Genomic DNA, 27,367 nt, shown 5'->3' on the forward strand with positions numbered 1-27,367 from the left:
TAAACTATGTTTTCTTAAGTAGACCAATACTTTCAAGTACATTCAGAACATTGGTTATTTTTTCAGACGTGGACTTAGTGACCCTGGTCCTTAAACCAGTCATCTGGTGCAGTGTGGGTTGGGTGTGGGTCCTTGTACGTCCACGCTAGCTGCTAATTGTGTTGCGTTGAGGTGATACTTGAGGCTCGATGTTCCTTGTTGCACAGCTTGCACACAACCACGCTCTTATCGACGCTTCCATCCGTGTGTTTATTATAAGATTTCCCATTCACGGGGCCACCCGACACGGTCTCTTCAGCTTCTTCGTTCATGTTCACTGTGGTTTGTTGTTGTCTGAAGTCATGAACGCTAGTTGGTGCTCCAGTATAATCGGTCCCCCCGAAACTCATCCAGTGAGAAACGTTCCGCGGTGCAAAAAATAAGTGTAAAAATGCGTAAAAAATGTTTAATGTGTTATTATTTGTGTAATGAATTAATCTTAATTCACATTGTAATTAATTAATCGTAATTAACGCGCTAAAGTCCCGGCCCTAATAGTATGTTTAAAAAAATCATAAAAAACATATTAAATTGTCAAAAAAGCATCACCTGAACAATATTTAGAGCTACTAAAAAAAAAAAAAAAAAACAGTTTACGGGCTCGGGTCCAAAGAAAGATTGTTTTATTTTCTATAAAAAGACAGAATCACACATTGACATTCTATTTTGCATGTGCAACAGTTTTCTCTTTTACATTCAAATATTTACAATCCTCAGTGGGTAGAATTTACTGTGCAGTTCTGATATGAAATTCACACTCAAATCTATACGCTCAATGCTTATGTACAACTTACGCAGTATGTGTAAAAATGTTAAAACCCTAAAAAGGTATTTCAATCCACAGTAGCCACTAAAAAGGAAACATCTACATAAATCTTTGGAGTTTAGACACAGGGGGCTTCTTATTGCAGATGTCAATATTCTCCATACATTCATATGTATCTAAAAACAGACATTAGAAAAACATAGACTAGAAATTCACCAAGTAAAGAGAAGCCTGCAGCATGGAACCCGGGCCACACGGAGTCTCTGTTAAATAGTGTTCAAAATAAAGTGGCAAAACCGGCAGGTCGAGGCCCATCACAGCACTTCCAAGCTCCACCTCTGGTTGGACTTTTTCTCATCTATTGTGTTGAGGATCACCTGGTTCTTGCAATACTGATGACCGCCTAAGAAGCACAGACAAATATTTCAAATATTAAAAAGACACCAACCGGTTACAGTTTTTCACTGAGGGATTGAAAAAAATGTGCAGCAGCTATTTGCCCTCACACGAGTGCTTTTCTTGTGTCAGGAGATGGCGCTGTTGGTTTAGGACTGATCACATACATGCAGGATACACAACTAAATAAAATGTATGTTTGAAGTCCAAAGAAAGTGGCCTGACCTTTGACCTCCAGCACCAGGGCAGGTTTGAGGTGACAGTGCACGCGTCCCTCTGGGCTGATGTTCCACAGGTGGTTGCCTTCGCCTCGCTCCGCTGTGACTCGAAGCCGGCTGCCCTCCATCACCATACTGCCTGAGGTCTCCAGGAAACAGTCCTCCACCAGCTGGGGACATGCAGGGCATGGTGGGTGAGGAAGGAGCGGATTGATCTATTCATTGTTATTATTTATTAGATGGAAAAGCCAAATGGCTGCCATTCATTCATTCAGTCATGTTTGGGAATGTGCATCAATGTACACAGCGATGAACGGTTGTGGTGGCAACGGCTGGCACAGATACTTTCTTTCTACAGATAAAGAATAGCAAAAAACAAGAAATTGCACCAAACTGCACTGATCCCTGTTCACAACTGGAATACAGTTTTTTTTCCTGCTGTGCATGCCCTTGTCTTGGGTCACGCGGTTCAGTATGATGACTGGGCCAGAAAGTACAGTCGACATTAAACGCTTCCAGCAGCTGTTTCCACTTAGGTGCAAAGATTTTATCATATAAATCACATGTGGCATACATACTATGAGAAATACTAAGAGACAAAGCACTAGAGGAAAGTAATGAAAAGCGTGTATTGGGGACATTGTAGATAAAAAATGATCCCAGAGGCGTCTAAAAAGAAAAAAATCAATGAAAAGAATAAACATTTTCCCATGACATCGAAGTAGTCGACCTGAAATGGCCCCGACACACTGTGGTCAGACTTTTAAGGCCACACCACGAGTTTTTGTGAGTTTGATTAAATCAGATGAGGATGGGGGGGAGTAGATGACTGGGACCCTGCTGTCATGGTTCTGGATGTTGTACCTTGCAGGCGAGCAGCCCGTCTCGATAGACCCAGACTTGCTCCAAGCCTCCCGTCTCCTCCACAACCTGAACCCTCATCAGAGACACGTCCTCCAGAGTCCCAGTCAGGGACATCAGGCCCCCCGTCTCCGCGCTGCGCAGGCGGACGCAACTCTCCTTCTGACGGAGGGAGACATTGCAAAGTACGTCACATTACATGGCATTTAGCTGAGGCTTTCATCCAAAGCGACTGCATATGTTTGATTGACGTGACGTGTGCAGTATATTATTCATAACAGTTCACAGAAAGGTTTGGGGCCTTCCGTACCTGGAGTAATGGACGTAAGGATCCTAATTGCCGCCTGCCGCTGAGCTGCCACAGATCAGCCACCTCCCCCGGGTGGAGAAGCAGCTGGTGGCCGCGGTAGTTACTGCCTTCGTACAACACCCACCTGGAGACAGACACGGGTGTTACTTCAGCTTCACCTGAGGGGACGTCGAGCATCTCTGCATTCAGGATTGTGGTTTTTTTCACAAGGTGGTTTTTACTGTTAAAATCTGCACCATCTCTGTAAAATTTTACAGATTGTGCCCTTAAATAAGCCAGGGAGATAATAGTGACGTACGTTCCTCCCTCCACCACCACGGAGCGGGTGTGGGGGTCCAGGCCGGCCTGCAGCAGGTTCACCACTCCACCCGTCAACGGCACCCGGCGTCCTCTACAGCCCGCCTTGCTAAACAAGGTGATGGAGGGCAGAGACAACTCCTGAACAAAAGAGCACAGAGGTTCCCTTTGGGGTTAGTCTCATCCACGGTGACACACAAAGGGCTCAAATGCATGAGGACACTCACATGTCCAACGGTGTGTGTGGAGCGAATGGCAGCGTCTGAGGACAGGAAGCCCATGGCCTCCGTGTCCGGGTAGTTCCCCTCCTCCAGCACGTACATGTTGTCTGAGAACTGAGCTCCTTCATATGCCACCCAGCTGACACACACACACAAGTACAGACACATTATTGGCTTACCGTTCTCCAAGTACTATTTTTAGAACCACTTATTATGACAATGCATTATTTTGCACGCTGTGCCTACCTGCCAGCCAGCACCTTGCAGGACTTGGGTATGAAGTCGTCATCCAGAGCAGCTGTGCTCTCCTCCAGAACCAGCAGCCTTCCCTGGAAGTCGGCCTCAGAGTACAGCTGTATCTGTAACCCACATGGAAACTGGCTTTAGAATGGACAAACACAGCAGGAACTGCAACATGAGCTCATCTGTTGTAGATCAAGTCTTGAATGGAGTGATGATACCTTGAACGTTGTTGTTGCCATCATAGCGTCCTATGAAACGACAGAGGGGAGGTATTAACTAAAGAATCACTCTCAGTTGTGATAAATGCTGAAACGTGGCGCCACTACACGTCGGTTCTTACGTGGAAGACCGGCTGAATGGATGAGATCTTGAAGTTGGCGGCCCCCCAGTCCTCTGGCCCCGCATACAGGCCTCTCTCCAGGACGTACAGCTCTCCGCTGAAATCGGGCTTCTCGAACCCCACCCACCTGCCAGGGACACAGAACACCACCATGAGGGAACTCGTTCCCACCAGGGAGGACGTCTCCCCGTGGCCCGCCTGTGTGTGCGGCTGCCACGAAGAGCAAGAGCACGCCAGAGGGCTGCAGAGCAAACCGCAGAACGTCACTCAAGATGTCAACAGAGTCAATCCTTGCCCTCAAGAGATGGGAGATTTCTTTTGTCTTCTGTCAAATACGTCATATCAATTACCCAAAATGTGTCAGAGCCTGTGGGAGTCTTCGGGTGTACGGTGACATAACGGTTACTCGTGTGTGGAAGGTGAGACGCGTCCGCCCAAACACCGGAGCGGCGTGAACCACAGGGTCAAAAGGTCTCCCCACACTTCTTTATGCATTTTTACTTAGTGAGTTGATGCCTTTCGGACTTGTTGGACTTACACTCCACGCATGACGTTGACAGACTGCGTTTTGCCGGCGTGGCTGAAGTCCACCATGCTGGGGACGGGACCCAGCAGGTCGGTATTCAGCCCCAGCTGGTCAAAGTGACGCTCACTGAACAGCTTCACGTGAGGGGACTGGAAATCCTGGGAAGGAAAAGAAGGGACAGCATCACAAAGACATTCCTACAACATTGTAGTTGGAACAGAGAAAAGGTAAATTGACCGAAAAGACAAAAAAGTGAATAAGCTCACAGCAAGTTAAATACCGGCTGCTTATGGTGATTCTGAGAAGAACTCCTCTTCTATTTAGATTTCCTTATGGCTAAATCTAATTCTAAAGTATGATTTCATCGGGTCATCCACTTATAATGCATTCTTCTAGCATTTCTATCTCAAAGAAAATCCCCCTTTACTTCTCTCCCTTGGCGCTGTAATTATTTCTTTTTTATACTTATGATAACCCTACAAGTATTTGAGGTTTCCAACTGGAACTGTTTAAATGGCCAATGGTCTCTGAGAGGTGGAGTGCAGAAACGCAGCATTGATCGGTGCTTGGTCCCAAAGATGCAAACAGTAATAGAACAGCGGTACTCACTGGGGATACAGGCCGGAGTGACAGCAGCCCATCCTCAGACCCTCCCCAGTCACTGCAGTGAGGATACTCCCCCTCCTCCAGGATGTACTGCTGGCCTTCAAAGTCTGCTTCCAGATAGCCCACCCAGCTGCAAGCACCACACAGAGAATCATCACTAACATGCCGGGATCTGTCAGAGCTGTCTCCTAAAGTTGGGGGTATGTTTGTTCTGCACGCACAGATGGATTCACTTTCATCTCATGTGATTCTAAGAGGACCAAAACAAAGACGCCAGTGTGATGATGACGACGAAGAGCCCACTTCATCTATTCACCAGATACTTACAGACCGCCAAGTATCTTTAAAGACCCCACTGCAGACAGCGTCCTCTTCGTTTGCTCCTCTGCTTCCTCTTGCAAGTTGTACACGTCGCTGTCGACTTCTGTGCACGCTCCCTCGAAATTAGGCTTCTCAAACAGCAAGGCCTAAGTGGAAGGAGTTCAACGTGAGCGGTGCCGTCGATGTGGGTCCTGTGATCAGTTTGTGACCCTCCAGGGCACAACATTCCTGGGTGGTTTCTATAAACCACTATTGGTAGATGCAAAAAATCTAACAAAACGCACCTTCAATTCGTGAGGATACTCCACCCTTATTTGTCCCTGTAATGAAGAGACAAATGTTTGTCAGATGGAGAAAAATGACCAAATGACAGTAAAGTGCAAAGACTTGTTGTATGTTTCATGTCCTGTACCAGTCGGAGGGGTCTGATGGAACCGACGAAGGGCTCAGGGAAACCCCAGTTCTGTGGGCAGGGGTACTCCCCGACCTCCAGCACTCCAACAAAACCCCCAAAGCCTGGGTCAGCGTACACCAGCCAGCTACACATACAGCGAGGCAGCATGGGAGAGAGAAATGTCCGTCTCTTAACTCTTCATTTACAGCAGTTAGCAATAACGTAATGACTAAAGGGACTAAATACATTATCTCTGCAACAGTTGAAAATGTGTTCATCATCAATAATCAGCAGCGGTTCAAACTATCCCAAGCTGTGGCCTGCAGCATGCATCACGCCACAGATGCTGCACATGAACGGAGCAGAGTGGACATGAACACGGAAAGTGAAAGAGGCTTCCCTGTGAACTTACACTCCAGAATGAACCCTGATGGAGCCGGTGGTTTGTGGGACCCCGTAGGAGCCGATCTCTACAGCCTCGTCACAGTGGGACGACATCCTCCCCAGGCCATTCACCTCTGTGAACAGGTCGATGCGGGGCAGGCTATAGTCCTACCAGGCACAAGAGGAAGAATGGTACAGTGGGAGCATGTTTTTAGCTTGAACAGGGACCCCCCCCCCCATTAAGGCCAGTTTGTGCTGATTCTCTACAGATCACTGAAGAAGAGTAAGCTCAGAAGATGAACTGATGCCCTTACTCTAACTGCCAATCGAATAGAGCCGATGACCATCGGCGCCGTGGGTATGGGCTGACCCGCCTCGTCCGGTGTGGTTGGAGCCCCCTCCTCTGCCCACATGTTCACTATGTGCTCCATAGGCCCCTCCTCAAGGGCGATGATGCGGCCCCGGAAGCCCGGTTTTTCATAGAGGAGCCAGCTAAAGAAAAGGAGATTAGTTACATCATCACAAATGTGGAATGAAATGAGTTGATGGATAACTAAAGGGAACGTCTCTGTGCTCTGTGCAAGGAAAAAGACAAAGAGGAACACGTAAAACAAGCAGAAACAATCTGCTGGGATGGCTCTGACACGGCCGCTGCATTACGTTACATTTTATCCAAAGCAACTTACAATAAATGCATTTCAATCGTAGAGATACAAACTCATTATTATATATATTTATTTAGTATGATGCAAATGTATCACATGGAGTTTTGATAAAGGACATACCATCCTCTGATAACTCTGACTGAGATGACCGGGGACAGCTTCATGGTGGTAGCATCCTCTAAATCACAGTGCAGTTCAACCGGCCGCCCTTCGAACTGAGCACGCTCGTGAATAACCATCTGGAAAACACACATTCCATTCAAACACGCAGCAGCAGACAATGGGCCATTGGCACAAAGCATTAAATGAAATGGAAGCAAATGACGTTTAAATCGTACCTTTCCGGGCCTTTTGTGGAACCCTCTCACTGCAGGTATCTGGAAGAAAATTAAGGCTTCAGTTGAGCAAACTTTGTTAAACATCTTGAGAGACCAATCATTTATAGAAGAGGACATTTATCAAGCATCTTACTCTAGCCTTCCTTTTCAACCATTCAGAGCACTTGCCCAACAAAACGCAGTGTAGAAAGTTACTAAAACAAGCGTTCTGTAATGCAGGGATCTAAAAAGAGAGAAAGGTCCCTTGTTGTGCAGCAGGAATGATTTGCACACTGTGGTCATCCAAACACAATCACACGCTCTTTGCATGGTTCTGCTTTATTTGCATTTCAATGCAAATGCCCAATGGTCATGTGACGGTTGAGCTTGAGAGGATCTGGGCAAAAACTCCCTGAGCAAAATTCCACAGCGTGGACACATTCCTTCCCCCAGTCCTCACATGCAAGTGATTCACGGCTTTATTGCAACACGGCCACAAAACAAAAGAACAGGATATGAAAGTGAGACATGTCACCATGGAAACTAGAAAATATCTACGCTCTATGCAAAAGCTCAGACCCCATTAAGAACCTGGTCTATTTACTGCTCGGACTTTAAGTGATATTAAGTACAAAAGAGGAACAGAAGGTAAAACTATTGGAGCCTGAAACTCCTACCTTAGGCTTAGAAGTAGTGCGTCCTTTTCCAGGCCCCTGCTGGCTGCTTGTCACCACAGGCGGTCCTGGGGGGCCCTTCAGGCCAACATTCACATTAGGCACACCCAAAGTCGACGCCTGGTCCATCACAGTACCGCCGGGATCCACTTTAGTTTTAGTCATCTGTGTCGAGCCCTGTGAGGTCTCAGAGACCGATCCTCCTTGAGAAAATGTCTCTAAATGATCAGGCAGCTTTGTCTCCGGGAGTGGCAGAGGAAGAGGAGGAGGAGGAGGAGGAGGAGGGGGGGAGGGTTTAAGTGCTGACTCACTAATTGTACCTATACCACCAGCCGCACGTGGGCTTTGATCCATGTCCGTGTTACCTGCAGGCACACGTGCACCAACAACCTCCTGCTTTGCGAGCGAGCCCTGCTGCTGGTTGGAACGGGGGCCTTTGGAGGCGGGGGCAGCTTCCTCTTTGGTCCTCCTGGGGCCGCGAGGGGAATTCAGTAAGCTGGAGAGGATGGACATCCTTTCAAGTCGTGACGTCAGCTTCCCAGGCTCTTCTCTGTTGTGTGGCCCGTCTTTTCCTGCTTCAGTACTTGTCTCGTCATTGACTCCATGTTTCCCCCCCAGCTCACCTAGCGATGTCCTGTCCCCCGGAGCATTATCTTGAGCCCGTGTTTCCAGGGTCCGTCCTTTCCTGTTAGCCGCCTTTTGTTTAATAATCATAGCTGGGGAAGGATCTCTAAAACCTTTGCCGTTTTTTCTTAAGCCAAACTGAAATTCTTCTGGATCAAATGTTTTCTCAAAATTGTCCTCCTTTATGGCCGGCATGGCGAAAGGTGGGGACAGGGACTTTTTAGGAATGTGTCTCTTTGGAGGTAGTGAGAAGGGGACGCTGTCCTTAACGCTCCTGATAAAATCATCAATGTCATCTGGCTCAAGATATTCATCCTCACTGGCTGAGGCCTTGAGGTCTTTCCTCCTGTGACCCTTCTTGTGCCTCCGATGCTCCACATCCAACCAGCTCGACGGAGCCTCCTCTGTCGGATGAAGACGCGTGGACGCCGCCGGCTGCCCAGCTGTCGTACTTAGAGAAGAATGGCCGTCACGTGTTGGCTTTGTGTGCTTCTGAGGGTCGCTGTGGTTTATGGTTCTCTGTCCCTGTATGGAGGGGCTACCTGGTTGGGCTTCTTCTTTGGTGACCTCAGCATTGTTCTGAGCATCTTCATCTGGAACAGCAGGCTTCTTTTGTTCTCCAACACCTTTGCTGATTGATGCATCTTTTAAGAAATCGGGTTCAGACTCTTTCTTTGAATCTGTGGTCTGATCCTCCTGCTTGGTCAATTTCCTTTCTACGTCTACGCGCCCTTTGGCTGCTTTTGGGTTCTTCGGTTTCTCATTAGCCTGGTTAGCATTGAGAGTTTTCAAATCTGTGGACTGATCAGTTTCCCCAGGACTGTGTGTGATTGAGTGCTTGGGCTCCTTTTGGACACTCTCCTTCCCCTGACTCTTTAATGGGGATGGAACCTGTCGTTCTTGAATGTGTCTTTCTGTGCTCACTGATGGATCCTTTGTTTCAGCCTTTTTCTCCTCCTCAGTGCTCATAGATGGGGCTTCTCTAGTTGGATCTGCTTTTAAATCTTGTCTCCCCATTGTCTCTTTTTGAACTGTAGTTCTTACTGTCACTGGGGCCTGTTCGAGCTTAGAATCTGTGGGTTTGGTCTCCGTTAACTTGTTTTTTATGTTCTCATCATGTTGGGTGCCAACATCACTGTCAGAATGTATGATCACACTCTCACTCACCAAAGCCTTCAGTGGGGAAGCCTCAGGTTCAGTCTCTTCTTTAGCTCCCTCTGCACATTGAGTCCTCATAAACGTCAGTTCTTGAATTTGGCTTTGTGATATCTTCTCTGGAGCTTCTGATCTGCTCATACGTTGTTGGTTTATTTCCTCATGTTGATCCCCGACCACTATGGACATCTGTTCCTGTTGAAGGCTAACTTCACTGCTAGCACTAGCAATGCCAGTCTCAACAGAAACATCCTTTGTTTCAGTGTCTTCTTTAGCACATTCAGCCCTCTGGGTTTCACTGCTTTTTGCTTTTGGATCCATCTGTAAAATGTCTCTTTCTGTTTCCTTCTCTGGAGCTTCTCCTTTAGCCTCTGTTGAACGATTGACATGTTCCACTGCTTCTCTGTTTGTAATGTTCTCACCTTGCTGTCTTGCAATCCCGGTTTTCCGCTCCTCGTGGCTCCTGACTTCAGTCGTCTCGATGGGTAATTTCTTCACCAGCGTTTGCTTTGTTTTACTCTCGTCTTTAGGAGTAGTAGTTCTAGTGCTTACAGCTTTCGGTTCTGGTGAGAGCGTTGCTTCCTCATCCCTGACCTCCTCATCTTTAGCAAGAAGTACTTTGGGTTCCACTGTTGGTGTCTCCAGCTGCTGATCGGCTTCCTTTTCACCACTCTTTGCTTTTTCTCTTAAGATGATCTCAGCTTCCTGCTTGGTGTCAACCAGGCCGGCCACATTTTCACAGCTTCTTGCTTGCTCTGCCTCCTTCTCCTGCACGGCCTCCATACCTTCGGCCTGCGGTGCCTCCTCTGAGTCAGGCTGGAGACATTTCCCCCCTGAGGACGGACCTGTTTTTGTAGTTACTTTCCCCTCTTCATCTTTGATAGGTATGCCTTCTAGCTCCCCTTTGCAACTGCCCTGTGAGTCGGTGCTTTCCACCGCTGAGTCTTTCTTCGGTTTTTCAAATTCTCCTGACAGTAAAAGAGACTCTTTGTCCAGCTGATGTTCAACATTCTTTGGAAATTCACAAACAGTCCCAGTCTGTGTTGGAATGCCCAGAGCCTGTGCTGGTTTCCTGCCATCCTCCTCTTTGCTTTTCTCTTCAACCTCAAAATCTTTTACTAAATCTCTGCTGAATCCATGGTTTTTAAGAATGATATTAGTGGTTTGATCCTCCAACAACTCTGCAGACACAGCAATGGAAGTGGCTAAAGTGCTATCTGCTGGCTCAGCATCCTGATCTTTAGCAGGGAGGCTATTGCTGCTGGTATATTCCCCAGATGGGACCATTTTTGTTTCTTTGAGGGGAACACCTTCCTGATCAGATGAGCTCATTGTATCACTGTGCAGGGTTTCAACCACAACCGGTTTGGGTGACGTATCAGTTACTGTCTCTCCTCTCTCCTGGATTAGATCTGGTTTAGGGTTACTTATTAGCTTTGTAGTCTTTAAAAGTGCTTTCTCTTTTACTTCTGCTGGACAAATCTTTGGTGAAATGGATGTTTCGAGTTCCTTTTCGGTGTTTTGCTTTGGAATCTGACACTCAACTTGTGTTGGTTGTTTGGTCTCCAGCTGGCGTTCAACCTTGGAATCCTTCACAGGGGTGAGCGGCGGCTGTGATGGACTTGCCTCGGGAACCTCACTGCGCGGCGACACCTCAGCAACTGGGGAAACATTCACTAAAATAATAGCGTTGTTGTTATGCGTTTGATGGACTTTCTTAATCCCCTCGGCTTCTAGACTGGTTGTGCTCTCTTGTAATTCTTTTCCTTTCAGCTTGCCTTCCCTGGTCCTGGAGTGATTGTCTGTCAGTTCGATTACTGGCGGTTGTTCCTTTGGAGACAGAGACTTGACTTCATGTGTGTCACCACAAGCCTCGTCCTTCCCTTTGTCTGCACTGCCACTCTCAGACGCTGTCTCAGCTGTTACCGTGTTGGTGCCCTGATTCGAGTCCTCCTGTTTACATGTAGATGTGCTTACAGAATTTTCAGCAGATGACAGTTTTCTGGGCTTTTCTTTGCTGAAGCTTCTCTGACCCTTCGTAGTAAGCTTGCTGACAGATGATGAGGGATCAGGGGAATCCTTTACTGGACCTTTGGGCAGCTTAATGTTGTCGCTCTGCTTGGAGAGCCTTGATGAGACATTTGTGCCTTGCTCGGTGGGAGGTGGGGTGACACACCCGGTTGGCGTGTCCCTCTCTTCATGGCTAGTGCTCCTTTTAGTGAGGGGTTTGGTACCCAGGATGCTTCCTGTTGAAAACAAACATACAAAGGTTTAATATAACAACAACATCTTCAATGACAATCATTAGCATTATTTGCTTTCTTGTAAATATGAAGCCGGAACCAGGAGATGCCAAACAGCCCCTCACCAAATACACACATTGCATCTGGCTGTGTCCAGCACATACCATGTGACCGTACCTTTCTTGGGACTTCCGGGGAGCTCTGGACTCGGCTTCGGCATGCTGTTGGATCCGTCTGAATCCGTCTGACTAGATGTCGATTTTTCATCATTTTTATTCACCTCGTCGTTCCTCTTTCTTGTCGGAGATGAAACAGGCAAACGACTCTTTGACGCCGAGGAGACATTATCGTCCACGCGGTTTTCCCCTTGTTTTTGGTCACCAAGGCCCTCTCTGTCAGTTGGGGGTCCTGGTCTAATATGACTCTCCTCACCATTTACCAGGTTTATAGGGTCACGGCCCTTGTGCGTTTTTTCATTAATAAGCTTTGTTCCTATCTTGTGTGTTTTCGTGGGGGAAATATCTCCTGACAGAGCTTTCTCTTCAAAACTGTGTTTTCTACTGGTCTTGGAGGCAGGAAGGGGGGATTTTAAAGCTTCTTTGCTTCTGGGTAGTTTCTGCACTTTGGAAGTGTCTGGCACCGAGGCTTTATCTGGCGTCACTGGCGATTTCACATCAGCATCTGATGCTGACCTCTTGGGGATTTTAGACTTTGAACTAGAGGGACTGGGGCTTTGATCCTTTAATGATGGTAACAAAGAAACGATTTTATCATTACTAGGTTCTCTCTGTGGTGGCGTATCACTGGAAGTTCGCACCCTTGTGCTTTCTGCAGTGGCCTTAGCCTTGGTGGTTCCATTTTTGGCCTTGCTGCCGGCGGATGACGGGGTCCTTGCTGCACTGGACGTGCTTTGCTCACTTTCTGCTACTGCTGCTTTGAGCCCTGGTTTAGAAGCTATGGCCTGGCTGGTGTCTTGGCCTCTCAACCCAGACCGCACTGCTTGGGACTTTGTTCTGTGCATGTCTGAAGTCGCAGAAGTATCGTCAAAGTTTGTGGCCTCGAAGTTAGTTTTTTTCTCAACAACGATTTCCGGAGTATTTGTGGGAGTGTGCGTTGTCCCGTCTGTGGTTGGCTCAGTCCTGGCTTCCTTGAGTTTTACATTGTTGTTTTGGAGTCTGAAGGGAGAGAGAGAGAGACACACACACAAAGAGGGACAGTGAGAAAAACATCAAGAGGAATGTTTGTGAATAACATAAAAACCACAAACTACATGAGTAAATAAGGAACAATGCCAAGTATATTTCATATTGTTCTCCTTTTGGAACCATTAAGTCTCTGCATCCAAGTAAAATAAATATAGAATAGTTTGACACGTAAGTTAGAAAAATGGATTGGTAATGATTCATTGTTGCATCTGTATTCCAAATATGTTACACATTTCTGACATAAACATGTCTTCATTGCCTATAAATATCCATTGGTAGTGTCTTCCAAGAGAGTGTGAATCCCTCTGCAGTCTCTCTGCACCTCTAAATTAAACCAGCAATGTTTTCAGGCACCTGTAGCCTGGGGGGGGCAGAGCAACTCGGAAATTTCAACCTGTGTGGTTTGCCCTTTTGGGAAAGTATCGTCCATCTCGCTATATGCATGCTTCAAATGGAACAATGTAGAAAGTGTGCAGGGAGTAGATGCCAGTTGCCCGTCAACTTTTGTAATGGCTAACTTTTTCAAGGAGCATATATACACCATAAGTAAACAGCAATGGTGACCTTCGTTTCAAAGAAAAGGTGATACATGTAATAAGGATCCTGACTTCTTTATTACCACGTTGTTGTTGTAGTAAGTAACACATGTTTTTGATAAGTTTAAGGGTCCTTTTAGCACTTTACAGGAATAAGAACAGGACAAAAGGTGTTTTAGTATCATTAGATGTTCTGCAGTGCACATGAATATTTCAGTGCCGTCTGTATTGTTCCTCTCTGGCACAATGGGGCTTGGAAAACTTAGAGCTCAGGTTGCATGTGGACATGGCTCTCTTTAGCTCTCTTTAGCTCCCCTGGTTTCCCACAGGATCAAAGGCCGTATTAAACAGTAACCACGGAACATGAAAGCAGACCAGTACTCACACTTTCCCTCCCGCTGTGCCTGTAGTCTTTGTAGACAAATCTCTGCTCGGCTCCTCTTCCGCTGGTTCGATCCCGTCCAAACCCGTCTCCGGGGTAACATGGACTTTTTCGGCAAAAACCTTGTGTTTTGAAGGCAGGTTCACAGTCTTGCGCGTCACTCGAACTTCTCTGGATCCGTGTTTCTCGCTGAGTGGCTTGGAGCCGGTATCTGCCTCAGGCTCTCCTGGCTGCGGGGGGGCGGGCTGGAACTGGCCTGCCGCCGCTTCTGAGGAGCGGGCTGACTCTGGCAAGCTGCCACTGGACTCTGAGGGGGCAGAGGCCTCAGGGAACAAGTCGTCCTCAGGAATCACTGTAACAGGTATCGCCAGGACGGGAGGCGAGTCCGCTCTGAAGTCCTGCTCCTCTTGTTTCGTTACATCCCCCTCGCCCTCCCCCTCCCCTTCTTCCTCCGGCCCCAGGTGCGTTTCCACCCATATGGCTTTGTGGAGCTGGGTGGGAGATCCACCTCGGGGCGCTGGCTCGCTCTCTGTTGTGCTGTTGGACGTGAACAACCGACCCCTCCTCTTGTTTTCCCTTGCTGCGTCTGGAGCCCCGCCTTCCTTTTGGGTGTTGGGGAGGTGTGAGGGGGAGGACTGCGAGCCTAACGTTATCCCTCTCAGGGTGGTGCTGTGCCCCTTTTCTCCAACCTTCACTGAGGATGTCTTTGACGCTAAGCTTATGGAGGTGAGGTTTGGTGACGTGGGGCCCTCGGCCACCTTGGAGAGGGAGATGTTGAATGTTGACCGTGCGTCCTTATCGGACCCCTCTTTGTCCTCGCGGACGCCTTCGTTGAGCAGCCTCTTACTCACGGCCTCCACCACAGACTCTGTGAAGCCCAGCTCTGGGCTCGGTTGATGGGTGGCAGCCGCGTCCGGAGAGGTGGGGGTCACATCCCCAGCCGTGCTGACCCTGCAGACGTGCACCTCCCTCACGCTGCTTCTTCCGCTGCTGTCGCTGTTTGCGAACGGGAGCTCCGCTCCATCCGTGGGCAGGAAGACCACGCTGGAGCCGCTGAGGCTGGAGCTGCTGAGGCTGGAGCTCCTGCTCAGCGCGCCTTTCCTCGACGCAGTCGGCGTCTTGTGCCCGTCCTCCTCCTGTAGGGACTGAGGCGAACCCGTTGGGGAGCTGACATCGGAGGAAGCCTCTGAAGGATGCCTGCTGCTGCTGCTCTTCTTTCTCTTGGAGCTGAAGAAATGGCTGAGACGGTCCAGCATTCCTTTCTTCTCCTCCGAGCTCTGGAAGAGGAGGGACAGGAAGACAAGTATTGAGGTGGAGCAGCAGGCCTTTTCTCTCTGGCTTTTCAAAACCTAGACATCTATAAGTTATGCTTTTCAACAGGTATCTAGGCCCATCTGTATCAATGATAATAAGGATGCATCTCTTGTACATGCATTTGTGTTTTCTTGTTATTCAAAAAGTGCTATAAAAAAAAGAATGAACAAACCATGTCTTCGATATCTTTAGAATAATGGAGAAGAATTGACAGGAGGGGAAATGAGAATGAGAGATAACATGTTTGAAACATTTCATTTAATAATGTATTAGATTAGTTATTCATACTTACTGAAACTGAATTTGTATTACTTTTTAACAATACCACCAGAATTATGATGTAACAAGAGTTAAGTTATATATTTACTTTAATTGGGAGTATTTCTACTTTGGATTGCAATTGAATTGTTGTCAGTGAAATAATGTGAAAAATTAAAATCATGGAGTAAATTAGGTTGAACTAAAGAAGGAAAACAGTATAAAAGTACAGTCAAAGGTTTGGACACACCTTCAGAAGGCTTACAGTAGGTAGAAGAGGTAACTTGTATGTGTATGCTGGAAATGTCCCTGAGCTTGCGTGACCTTTGTGCACAGTGCATAAGACTATTATGATTATGTGTACTCAAACACTTATAAACACGCCCTTTTTCTTTTCATAACAGATGATCTCTAGTTTGGGGTAATTTGTCGAAAAAAGGTGTCTTAAGGTTTTCCTTTTTCTGTGCCGAGCCCCGGCGGAGCAGGCTGCATGCAGACACCCGGGTGTAAATACCAACACACTGGTAAAACAATCTGTGGAGGGGCCACTAATGACTAGACACACGTAAATCTTCCTTTATGCTCAGCTCGGGGTCTGGACTTATCACAGCAGCTGTACATTACGGTCAAAGTCCACCCACACAGGCTCAGGCGTCCAATAAGGGCTATTAAATATTAAAGCGGGAGACGGCGGCAGTAGCTTTCAAAAGTTCACTCACTTACAAACTACATTTCGGTTGAGCCAAAAAAAAAAAAACGCTGTGCCGACTAGAAACACACCTCGTGTGTCACAGTTAAAGGAGCACATTAGGACTAGAAGCACAAACCACAGGGCAGAACAGATATTTGTTACATACCATTGGGACCTCCTGCAGCCTAAAGGGTTGAATTTCCTCGGTGTTTTCTGCCCATTAATGTGTCGCAATTCTCAAACTGGAGGCTCCCACGTCTTTAGAACTTGAGAAACTAAAAGTCTGGTCTTGTAAGCACGGCAGCAGCACTGTCTGCTTGACTTGTGTGTGTCTACGGTTTAACGGTGCAGCTGTGGACAAAGTGTCTGACTGGAGGGCACGGCCATTTGCATCACAGCAAACAGTGGGAGCAAATAACGAATAAAAAAGGAGATATTGTGAAAGATGGTTCACATAACGAACCAGTGAGAAGAATCCACAATACAGTGATAGTGAAAGGGTGTGGCCAAGCTGGCTGGAGACAACCCCACCCTTCCTCATTCTAAAGCTACATTACACCTAAAGCATTTACATAACAACTGTACAGCACAATGGGTCAACGGTGCCAAGTGACTACGTGAGTAAGTCCAGAAAGGATTTAGAACTGCTCTGAGAGTGGAATGAGCACCTGTTACAACAACGTTATTATCATTACATGATTTCATTGAGCAAACAGCAGGTAAAGACCGTCTATATACGTGCAGAATCAAACACAGAAACCTCCCGGACAGCTTGGTTTGGGTCAAAAGCAACATACAGTACCTCCAATCCGGTTAGACTCATTCACAAATCCACCGCGTTGAAGAGGAGAAACCAAAACAAACAAATCAAAGAGAAAAAAAGTTTCCTGTTGATGTCTAAATCTAGAATGGCTACCTGTCTTCCCTCTAAGCAGGAATTCGTCACTGCTGAGCGTATTTACTTATTGCAATGACTAGTGGCAGGGAGGTGGAGATATAGAACCATATCTGAGGCCCGCTTCCTTATCTCACAGCCAGAGCTCTGCTTCATTCTGTGATCCACAGCTACGCACAGGATGAATGGTGTGGATCGTAATAGCAGCGCGACACTGGGCGCTGGACAAAGTGGAGACCATCACTTATTTACAACTCCCCGACATAAATATTACAGAGAGCCGGTTTGACCGGTTTGAGTCCATGGAAGGAGACCAGTTGGGACAACACGCTCCCGTCGGATGGGTTGAATCTTAAAGGGAAAGCACACGCTCACCCATCCCCGATGACAAGTTAGTTTGTCAATAATCAGTGACGTCACAGAGCTGAGCAGCTGTTTGGACAATAAACTAGAAAGGAAAGCTACTCGTAGCTTCATCTTTAAGTTAATAATTAGCATACATACTGAACTTTGGAAAGCTAAATAAGCTGCACAAATGAGTAACTTAAAGCTGCAAGGAACCCTGCTGACGACCAAACAAATCATGTTGTGAGTATAGAATATTTAACAACTACCAACTAAAGCTGTCTGACAAAAAGTCAATACAACCAAATTAGTATAATAAAAATTATTAGAATCTTAGATTATAACAAGAGCTCCAAAAGTAATCATAAGAATATTCTCAGTGAGTATCAGTAACAATTTTACAATTTATTATTTTATTTATTTTATTATTTCATTTCTTTGCAAAACTGCAACCAGGGCGTGGACATCTGGAACAATTGTTGGCTATACATATCCATTCTTTTGAAAATAAAAAAACAATATAATAGCATTTAGGACTACGTTTAGACGTAAGGAAGTCAATGTCATAATTGAATCAACAGATTATTTGAAAGCTTTCTACAGTTACTATAGAAACTACTATATTGCAGATATTACCATTCGGAGAAGTGCAAACTTTTTTCACTCAAACACTGACAATAGGTATGAAAATGTGTTCATTAGACCAACCTTGGAGTGCTTGGAGCCGTGAGTCATGTCGAAGTTCATCATGGAGGAGGACTCCGAAAGAGGCTCCCAGTCGGATTCAGTCCGGAAGTTACACTCTGTGGAAACACTGATCTGGTCGAAGCTCCTGGTGGAGGGACAGGAAACAGGGAGAGAGAGGGGGGTAGGGATGGGAGGGGAGAGGGAGGAGGGGTGTTATGTCACTGGCCTTTGTTTCTCCCCTGCCCCCTTGTACAGTTTTATGTCTTTGTCAAACTCCTTAAGAACCATGGAGCACTAGTTAGACATACAGGTGAAACTCGAAGAATTTAAATATCGTGCGAAGTTAATTTATTTCAGTAATTCCCCTAAAAGTGAAACTAATATATTATATAGACTCATTACAAGCAAAGTAAGATATTTCAAGCCTTTATTTGATATCATTTTGGATGAATATGGCATACAGGTTATGAAAATCCCAAATTTGAAATCTCAGAAATGTTTTGGCAGTGTGACAATATTCTAATTTTTCGAGTTTCACCTGCACAGCTCTCTACTGAGTGTGGTACCGTACTAAATGGGCTACATGCCGTCCTGCCTCCACTCATTTGGGACGAATGTGGAGGTGCACGAAAAGTATTTTTGGGTCAAATATAGTTCTGACTCAGTTTTATAATTAAAAAAAAAAATTCACTTTCAGATCTTCTTTTCACATTCAGACTTTTAAACCTGGTGTGGCGTAGGGGGGATGATCAAAACCTGACACTTGACACGCAGCGTTTGCTCCCCGGCGGCAAAGCGCGCACGCTGATCATCTAGAGCGCCAACGCGGTTTCTAGAAGATGTGTGAGGCCTGAGGAGGGGCCTCCGTCTCAGCTGGAGCGGCTCCTTCCCCGCAGATGAAGCCAGTCAGTGTCCCCCAAAGTGTTTACGGACCAATGGCACCTGCTGGCCTAAACAACGGAATAGACACTTGACTTTGAAATAAAATATTCCCCGTAGTCCATTTTTGCCGTTTCATAGCTTTCCTCTGGGCGAGTTTTGGCGGCTGGCCTTCATGTTAGAGCTGTTAGCCAATCACACGTCAGCCGTCACCGGGACCAGCGAGCAGGCGTACAATGACGTCAGAGCGTACATGTCTTTTGAACGGATATGCACTAGTGAGCGGCCTAGCTATACAAAGCTAACAAACCGAACTTGATGAACCCCATGGCAACCTGCAAAAGGTTTTTTTTTTTTTTTTTACAGAAATGAGATTTGGTTGCAGACATACTTACACCACCATTTTCAGGATGGACTGTTCAAGACATGCTAGACATGGTGGAGACAAGGTAGCAACAAGTTACAGTGCTTAGAAGGTGGATAGGTATGAGGTGGGTAGGACTATAGAGGACGTCGGTGACTCCCTCCTGTGGCGGCAGTTTGCTTGTCTCCAGCACGTGAGCCGTTTGTCCACCAGGGGGCAGAGGCAGACTGGCCTTGCAGCAGAGCCAGTGGAAGATAACTTGTTGGCATGGATTACTGGCTTGCAGCATTCGACCGTATTAAAATAATGTGCCGACACTTTGAAGTGAGTGCCTTGTGTACACTGACCTGCATAATAACGCTGATAGGCATCCAGCTTTTCTAATAGAAGCTTGTTTGTTTAACCAAGGATCACACGGCGCCGTGTTTACATTCATTGTGCAGGCTGAGCCGCGGGCCCCAGTCGACCACGCCTCCCTCCAACCAAACCCCCGGCAGCCGCCAGAACCCCCCTCTGCCCTAAACTCATCGTCAGCAGGCTTCATCCTGTGTATCTAGATTTCCTATTTTTCTTTTAAAATGACTCAACATCCAAAGGAACAACAGGCACAAGCTTGTTTATTTTAATGCAATATGGCGCAGTGGGAATCGAAAGGGCCTCATGGAGCGATCATGTCGACACATGTGCAGTAGGAGCAGAGAGAGCTGCTCCTGCTACCGTTTGGACTTGTCTTGTTCTCCGCGAGGCTCCACTTACAGACGCTCCACTGTTCCTCGCTGTTTTTGTGGAGAAGCGCACAATTTCTGAGATTGACAGGTTGTAGACAGCAATAATAGAGGCCGGGTCTTTAGTCATGGCAACTGTCACTTCAAGCTTCGGGCGTTTGTCTGTGATAACGATATTTCCTTTCAGTCATAGTGGATTCTGTTTCTTTTGTTCCTGCTTATCTATAATACTCATTCCTAAACTAGTCTCTTTGTTGCACTTTAGCCTACTAAAGCTGAAAATCCTTTAAATTCCTCGGCTGCAGGACTGATAAAAGGATCTTCTCATCTCCTCTTGTCATAATGAGAAGTAGCAGGGTTGCTGTTGTCACCTTTTCAAATTCTCTAATTCTTTAATATCCTGGATATCAGACTAATACTTACTCAAAAAATGGATGTGACATCTGATACCGTTATTATAAAACAACAATTCAGTACACTTTCAGTCCCTGGGACACTGACATTCAGATCAGTAATCCAGGACCTGGGGTCGGGATTCAGGACACATCCAATTCTAAAAGTCATCCGTGAGCCTTCATTCCATCTGAAAATATTCAACTCAAGCTGTTTGTATAGTTGTCTTTCTTAAAAGAGGCTGTAGAACTTTGTTTTCCTGAAGCAATGTAATCACAAACACAGTGACAGCAAAGATGTGACCGACTCAACGCGGCTAAAATCCAGCAGGTGTGCTAAAGGAAATGGGGGGACTTACTGAAGTCACCTGGTATTTGAGAGTGGAGGGGCTTGAAATGGTGTAAATATGAATGGAACAGCACTTCACTGACACATATCAAATATGAAATGTACAATTGTGGGTATTTCATACTTTTTTTGTGCCTTCCAGGCTCCGTCCTGACAAGATAAGGACAAAATAAAATATCTGAACAAAAATTAATATACAGTCTGATTTCATTTGATTTTGTTTCATCTTTAAACGTAATGCTTCTGTGTTAGACTTTGCTCAGGCATGTGCATGCACTAACTTCCACGGACTAAATCCAATGCAGGTTTTAGACCAACCCAAAGATTAACACGGATCACTTGTGCTAAGAAACTAACTCGCGTTGCATCGCTAAGAAACTAAACGGCTGAGTAAAACAAGCAGAGCTCAGTGAGCGCAGCCAACCTGCAGACACCCCCGGAGTAACTCACACAAGGGCTGGGAGGGATTCCACCAGTGACTCACCCTCTGTGGGGCACACGAGGGTCATAACGATGCACGAGAGGCTGTTGATGTACACAATACACAGCGACACAGCGATCAGCCTGATGGAGGAGCTTGATCCAGGCTCGTGTTGCCCAATAGGAAACGAGGAGCAACGGCTCATGCTCTGCAAGAGCTTTAAGTTTTCTCCTTTCCTGCTGAGACAACATTGCAGCAATGTTGAAAAAAAAAGAAAGACAGATCTTATCTCAAGCAATGTTGATGCATTCACAAAGCAGATCAAAAAGCTGAAGAACCAAAAACTGGGAGGTGCCTGGGATAACTGCGGCGGGGGGGCGAGTGCTCGCGGCTGAATGGTTGTTGCAGACCCGCCCGGCATCTGGCAGCCACTTTTCCACTTGGCCCAGTGACCCGGGGACGGTGGGAAGGGGAAACGAGTCTGTTCAGAAGTCTCTTGTGCTCTCAGAATGAAAGTCATAAATACATAAACCGGGTCATGGTTACAGTCACCTTTATGAAATGATACAATCCAGCCCATTCTGCTGGCATGTCGCCTTTGGAAGCCCAAACGCTTCTCTCCTTTTATGTTCTGTATGGTATGGAAGACAATGTCTGCCAATGACAACATTAAAAGAAATGATCATTTTCATGGAAAGCCAGATACCCTGTCTAATTTGGACTTTCTGATGCATGCTTTAGAAGCAGAAACAAAAAATGCAAAGTGAGTAAAAGAGAAGTGCAAAGACACAAAGAGAGAGAGATGAGAGTTGTGCATGTTCTCCTAAAGCTGTGCTCTCTGTGCTGCAACAACAACCATTCATCATCTCCAATACTCAATAAGAAGAACTTTTTCCCATGGAAAAACTAGTCAGCTGGCGCTTCTTGCTTAAGACCCCTCCCTTTACAGCCCTGGTGTGTGTGTGTGTGTGTGTTGTGTAACTGCAGCTGTGTTTAAAGCCCACCAGGTCGAGGTCATGTTGACTCGAGTTGGCTTATACCTGCATGTTGGTTTCTCCCTCACCTTGACTTTAGGGCTGTGTTCGAGGGCCTGCTGCAGCACAGAACAACACCATTGGGGTGTTGGCACCCAGCCACCATCACATGTCAACATGCAACGCGTGTGCAAACACTGGATGACCGAGAGAGGAAAAGAAAATATGCACACATGTCCATATACAAGAGCTCTCATGCACTAATCAAAAAGTTCTAATAGAAACACTCCCTCCTGCAGAATAACACAATAACAAGGGTGCAGGGTTGGAATGACCCAACAACCACAGCGCTCTACAAAGCCAGCAGAGTACAGGCCAGGTAATAAAAGAGCAAATCAACCGCTCAAGGCGTCCTCAGGTCTTTTGTTGGAGGGTAAAGTGAGTAAACCTCTGGGAACGCTCCGTCCCAGAACGCTTTGGAGTGGGCATTTGTTTGCTCATGACTCACACAGCTTTGTGCTGCTGTTATTATTATTAACACTATGAACCCTCACCCGTGAACGAGGTCAGTAAACTCCTCTGTCATCACAGGGGTGACACACACTTGATGAGCAGGCCGGAGCTGGTGAAGTACACTTCTTGTTATGGAAATGTGGCTTTGTTGTTGGACCTGTTATTAAATGACGGCTCAGCAGACTTATCCAGTGGTTTCATTTGTTTCATTCAGGCCTCCTGGTTTATCAAACTGCAGAATGTACACAGGGAGCAAGGATATTCAAATAATAATTCATAGAATAATGACAAATCTGATTGATAATCAGATGCCGGATTTGCATGCATCTGTGAACCCGAGTTCCTGTCTGCAATGTACGGACAACTGTCCCTGCATTACCTTGTTCCTGAAGACATCTTTAAAAAGTGCTGATTCTAAGCAAAGGCAAAGTTTTAAGGCAGGTTGATGTATGTGATGCACTGATAGAGATACCCTGTAACTTACACCAAATCCCCAAAATATGTTTCCTGTTTGGCGAATAGACTGTCCTGCGTCTCAGCACTTCATGTCATCATTCACCCATTCATAGACTGATGGCAGGAGCTACGACACACAGGTGAACAAACATTCACACACTGTAGGCACAGCTACCGGAGCTATTTTGTGGTCAAGTCGAGGACACTGGTGAAGTGAAATGAAGCTAAGTGCACTGACCACCACAGATGTTGATGTCAGTGAGTGGATGGAATACATTAGAGAGTGACCATGTACGTCATGGTGGAGTCACACCACAGAGGAATGACCAGCATTGACAGTGACCCAGCGCCTCCAGCTACGTCCTCTGTGGGGGGGGGGTTACGCCCCTGACCATTGTTGGTGGCTTGGGTATATTTGTTTCTCTGTGTTTTGCAGACAGCCCAGCAGAAGGCTTAATAGAGGGTCCATCAGAGTCGGCCCCTTTGAAAAGCGTTGGAAGACATCATCCAGGGGATGTGACAGCGCACTTTCCGACTGTGCAGCTTTACTCGTCTTCACGGTAGTGGCTTAAAGCACAGACCAATTGCATTTGTGTTAAACCATCCCACGTGACACCAATCGAGTCTTTGCATTCCAGGCAGGACGATGATATGGTCTCAATACTGCGGACAGAGAAGAGAGGTAGTGGTAAATTGCAAATAAAAAAGACTGTAGGAAGAAAAGAAAGGGACAGGTGAGAAAAATGAGGAAGAAATGGACAGCAACAGTAGAGCATTTAATCCATAATGGATGGACTCGTTTCTGTTCACACTTTCCACTGCAGCACTAAACCAGTGTCATGTGCTCAGAACCCGTTGAAACAGCATCATGAAGCGCAATGAGCTCCTCCACGTGAGAAGGAGAACAGCTCTGATGCATTCAGGTACAGGGTTAACATCCTGGCAGGAAAAACTTAAACGTGACAATAAATCTTGTCAAAAATTCTAAATAGAGTTTTAAAATTGTACTGAATTCATTTGATTTGATATTGATAACATGCAGATATTGATACAACTCTATTCATCTATTTAATCAAGTAGTCACATTATGATCTTCCGGACCTTTGCTTCTGGAAATTTCTCTAATTGGACATCTTCGCATCTTAGTTGAAGACCCCTGCTGTAAACCTAGGGGAACCAACATAATGAAAGCACTAACAATCATTTTTTGAACAATAAAACATGATCCTGTCAATCATCAACTCTCAGCGTAATAAATAAACTAAAATGATCAGAGGTCAAAAGGTGAAATATTGGCCCACTGTTCTTTAGCGCCGATCTAACACTAACCCTAAAACGTGACTTTAATAATCCGTTGCACCACATTATCCATTAACACCGGGGATGGTTTAGGCATTTCATTACATTAGTCATTTGTCATTAGTCACATGTCATTTAGCTGACGCTTCCATCCATAGCAACTTACAATAAGTGCATTTCAACCATAAGGGTACAAACCCAGAAAAACAAGAAACAAGAAAGAGCAATTTCATTAAATAAGCCAATTCACAACTTGTTATAGAGAAGAGTCATTCTAAGTACAATTAAAGTGCTACAACTTGTGTTTTTAGTCAAGGTATAGTCTGAAGAGGTGTGTCTTTCGATGTGCTGCGGAAGATATAATGACTCTCAGGCCTGATAACATCAGAGAGCTCATTCCACCATTTAGGAACCAAAACAGCAAACACACCTCCTTCTCCTCCCGCTGACAGATGGGCCAGTTCCAAGGAAGCTGACATTAGCAAACTTACTGAACTGCATCACAAATCAGGTTGACAAGAAGTATTCAGTTCATTAGACCAATGACACAAAGGTGACAGCCTCAGCAAAGTCAACCAGTCATCAGGAAGTTGTCCTGTCACTCACACATGAAAATGGGCATTACAGGTGCAGCTGCACAATGACGCACTATTTTATCTTTATTGGCATTTCAGTAGAAGAAAAGAAGAAAACCCAGTTCTCAACCTATTATAGAATTATTTTCTCATTTCATAAGCTGCTCGCTGTGCGACTTCCTTAAAGTGTGTGTGGGCCTTTGCCTTTGTTCTCCCGAGCTCGGATCCCGGACACATGTCGCCATCTGGAGCTGGGGCGGGTCGGTCCACCGCGTGGCAGAATACCAAAAGACATGGCCCTCTTTTTCCAGGAAGGCAATGACTAAAAGTTGGGCAGAGTTGTTCAAAGAGTTGCTATGAAGCATCATTAATTATCATCTTACGAGCTTCTAGTCAAAAGCTGTTCTGGGTAAGTGCATTCCTGTGCAAGGACAAGAAGGAGCAGAGAGCCTTCAGAGGGCTGGACTGGGAGATCTGTTGAGACGTGAAGAAGGCCACAAACCGCCTGTCGTTGTTCTGTAACAGCCGATCTGTGCGTGTCTCCGTATCGGCGTTATGTATAACCATGACGTCTATAGATCAACTGACGCTCAACCGCGTGGTGCTGGGAGGCCTCTGAAGTGGGGCTGTGCGTTCCGACCGGTATGAGATCTCCTCGCGGCACGGGTTTTTCCCGTGCCGTCATACCAGTGTCGAGCCGCAACAACTGCCGCTGCTCTTCGGCAGGCAGCAGGATTCCTTTCACACCTCGTCGCTAGGCGTGCAGCAGTCGGAGCTACTCGTCTTCCGTGTGGTTGAGAGAGTGAGTCATGGTTCTAACTTTACAACAACAACCAATAACCCACAACAAACGTTCTTTAACAGGGTGAAACCCCACGACACAACAGCTTGTGACACATAAACCGTTTATAACAGTAATCGTTGTATATTTATAAAATGATCCCAGCGAACCGGTGCTCTGAAGCTTTCCAGGGAACCGGCTTCAGGCCCCAGCAGAGCAGCTGAGATGTTGGGAGTGCAATGTGCCGTTTGATCGCTGACTGACTGGTGCTCGCAGTAACAACGGCCCTCGCCTCAGCATCAAGAAGGACCAGTGAGCCTCGGCTCGACGGATGAATAAATGATTCAAAGACACGTTACATCTTGAAGGGGAGAAGAGTTCAGACCAACTGCATTCCCCACAATATTACGCTAATTCATAGTCTTCCTACAGACATTTTTGAATAATTGGTTTTGAAAAGAAAGCAAGATTACAGTAGTATATATATATTTCCTCCTCTATGTTTGTTTTGATTGTCTAGTTGGCTATGACTCATGAATCTTGGCGCCTGATTTTTCACCGCTAACAGCTGGATCATTTGTCTTATACTTTGGATCCGATGTATTACTTAAAGCTGCAACAAGGACCTTTCCCTCTAGAAACCAGAGGCCCGTTTGACTGCAGCAGGGGTCTGACGGACTGCCACGTTCAGCCCTGGTTCTGGTTCTCCTGCACTTCACAGGCTGTTAAAAGCTCCTCACAGTAGCTTCGGTCCGTGGCCTCATCCACAAAGACACTCAACACATATTTGCTCAGATTCTGGTTTAAGACGTGCCCGTCTGTTTGCATGTGAACGATGTACACCTTCCTGAAACACTACATGTTTCCCTCCTGTAGGGAGGCTTTTGGCTTTTATCTGTCATTAGGTTGGGTCTGAACTCATTCCAGTGCACAACAGAGATCAGAGGAGGATTGTATACCATGTAGAGATGGAAATGAAGATAACATTCCATTTAAAAACAAGGTCTAGATAGATTCTATAGCAAGCAACCATGGATGACTTGTTTTTAATGTTAAATAGAAAATGGCGCCACCATCGCCCCTAAAGGGCGATAGCCGCAAGGCTGGTGGTTCGAATCCCAGCTGCCCCATGTGCCATGTCGAAGTGTCCCTGAGCAAGACACCCAACCATAATTTCTCCCCAGGCAAAAATGTAATGCACGGGTTATAATGCAATGTAAGTCGCTTTGGATAAAAGTGCCAGCTAAATAACATGTAATGTAATGTAAAATAAAACCATGGAGACTTTCATGGGGGGGATTTTGCCCCAATATAATGGTCGGGGAAACACTGATCCCATTGAGGCTATAAATCCACTTGGTGGTCCTACAACATGGGGACCATGAATTGGAAAAAACGTGTCTAACGGGTAACACACTCTAGATTTCGTTGGACCGCCTTAAGCTTTGACTACGGCACACATTTGCTGTGGCATTGTTTTGATAAGCTTCTACAATGTCACCACATTTATTTCCATCCAGTCTTATTTAATTCATTTGTATTGATGAGGGTAGAAACCGCTGCGCAGAGCCTTCTCCAGCACATCCCTAAGATTCTCAATGGGGTTAAGATCTGGACTCTGTGGTGGCCAATCCATGTATGAAAATGATGTCTCATTAAACACTAAACCACTCTTTCACAATTTGAGCCTGATGAATCCTGGCATTGTCATCTTGGAATATGCCTG

At 46.2% G+C, this 27,367-nt stretch overlaps 1 protein-coding gene across 3 annotated transcripts in view; it reads right to left on the reverse strand.

The window, feature by feature from the left end:
- Positions 1-640: 640 nt before the first annotated feature.
- Positions 641-27,367, reverse strand: part of crybg1a (crystallin beta-gamma domain containing 1a) — a 31,731-nt gene continuing 5,004 nt past the window's right edge. The window contains exons 2-23 of one of the 3 annotated variants that reach the window (XM_037486446.2): positions 17,935-18,058; positions 13,727-15,000; positions 11,778-12,775; positions 7,582-11,603; positions 6,926-6,964; positions 6,708-6,826; positions 6,237-6,414; positions 5,951-6,090; positions 5,557-5,683; positions 5,429-5,464; positions 5,151-5,290; positions 4,827-4,953; positions 4,230-4,375; positions 3,692-3,818; positions 3,570-3,599; positions 3,355-3,467; positions 3,115-3,247; positions 2,889-3,028; positions 2,591-2,714; positions 2,284-2,442; positions 1,427-1,589; positions 641-1,208 (exon numbers count right to left, since the gene is read on the reverse strand). In XM_037486446.2, the coding sequence (XP_037342343.2) occupies positions 1,120-1,208; positions 1,427-1,589; positions 2,284-2,442; positions 2,591-2,714; positions 2,889-3,028; positions 3,115-3,247; positions 3,355-3,467; positions 3,570-3,599; positions 3,692-3,818; positions 4,230-4,375; positions 4,827-4,953; positions 5,151-5,290; positions 5,429-5,464; positions 5,557-5,683; positions 5,951-6,090; positions 6,237-6,414; positions 6,708-6,826; positions 6,926-6,964; positions 7,582-11,603; positions 11,778-12,775; positions 13,727-15,000; positions 17,935-18,058 (8,548 nt within the window). In that variant the 3' untranslated portion in view covers positions 641-1,119. Of the gene's footprint in view, positions 1,209-1,426; positions 1,590-2,283; positions 2,443-2,590; positions 2,715-2,888; positions 3,029-3,114; positions 3,248-3,354; positions 3,468-3,569; positions 3,600-3,691; positions 3,819-4,229; positions 4,376-4,826; positions 4,954-5,150; positions 5,291-5,428; positions 5,465-5,556; positions 5,684-5,950; positions 6,091-6,236; positions 6,415-6,707; positions 6,827-6,925; positions 6,965-7,581; positions 11,604-11,777; positions 12,776-13,726; positions 15,001-16,152; positions 16,338-16,788; positions 17,123-17,934; positions 18,059-27,367 lie in introns of those variants that run through there. The other 2 variants (XM_037486448.2, XM_037486449.2) reach the window with 2 other exon arrangements.

This window comes from Pungitius pungitius, chromosome 14 (genome assembly GCF_949316345.1).
Source record: "Pungitius pungitius chromosome 14, fPunPun2.1, whole genome shotgun sequence".
NCBI classification, from domain to species: domain Eukaryota; kingdom Metazoa; phylum Chordata; class Actinopteri; order Perciformes; family Gasterosteidae; genus Pungitius; species Pungitius pungitius.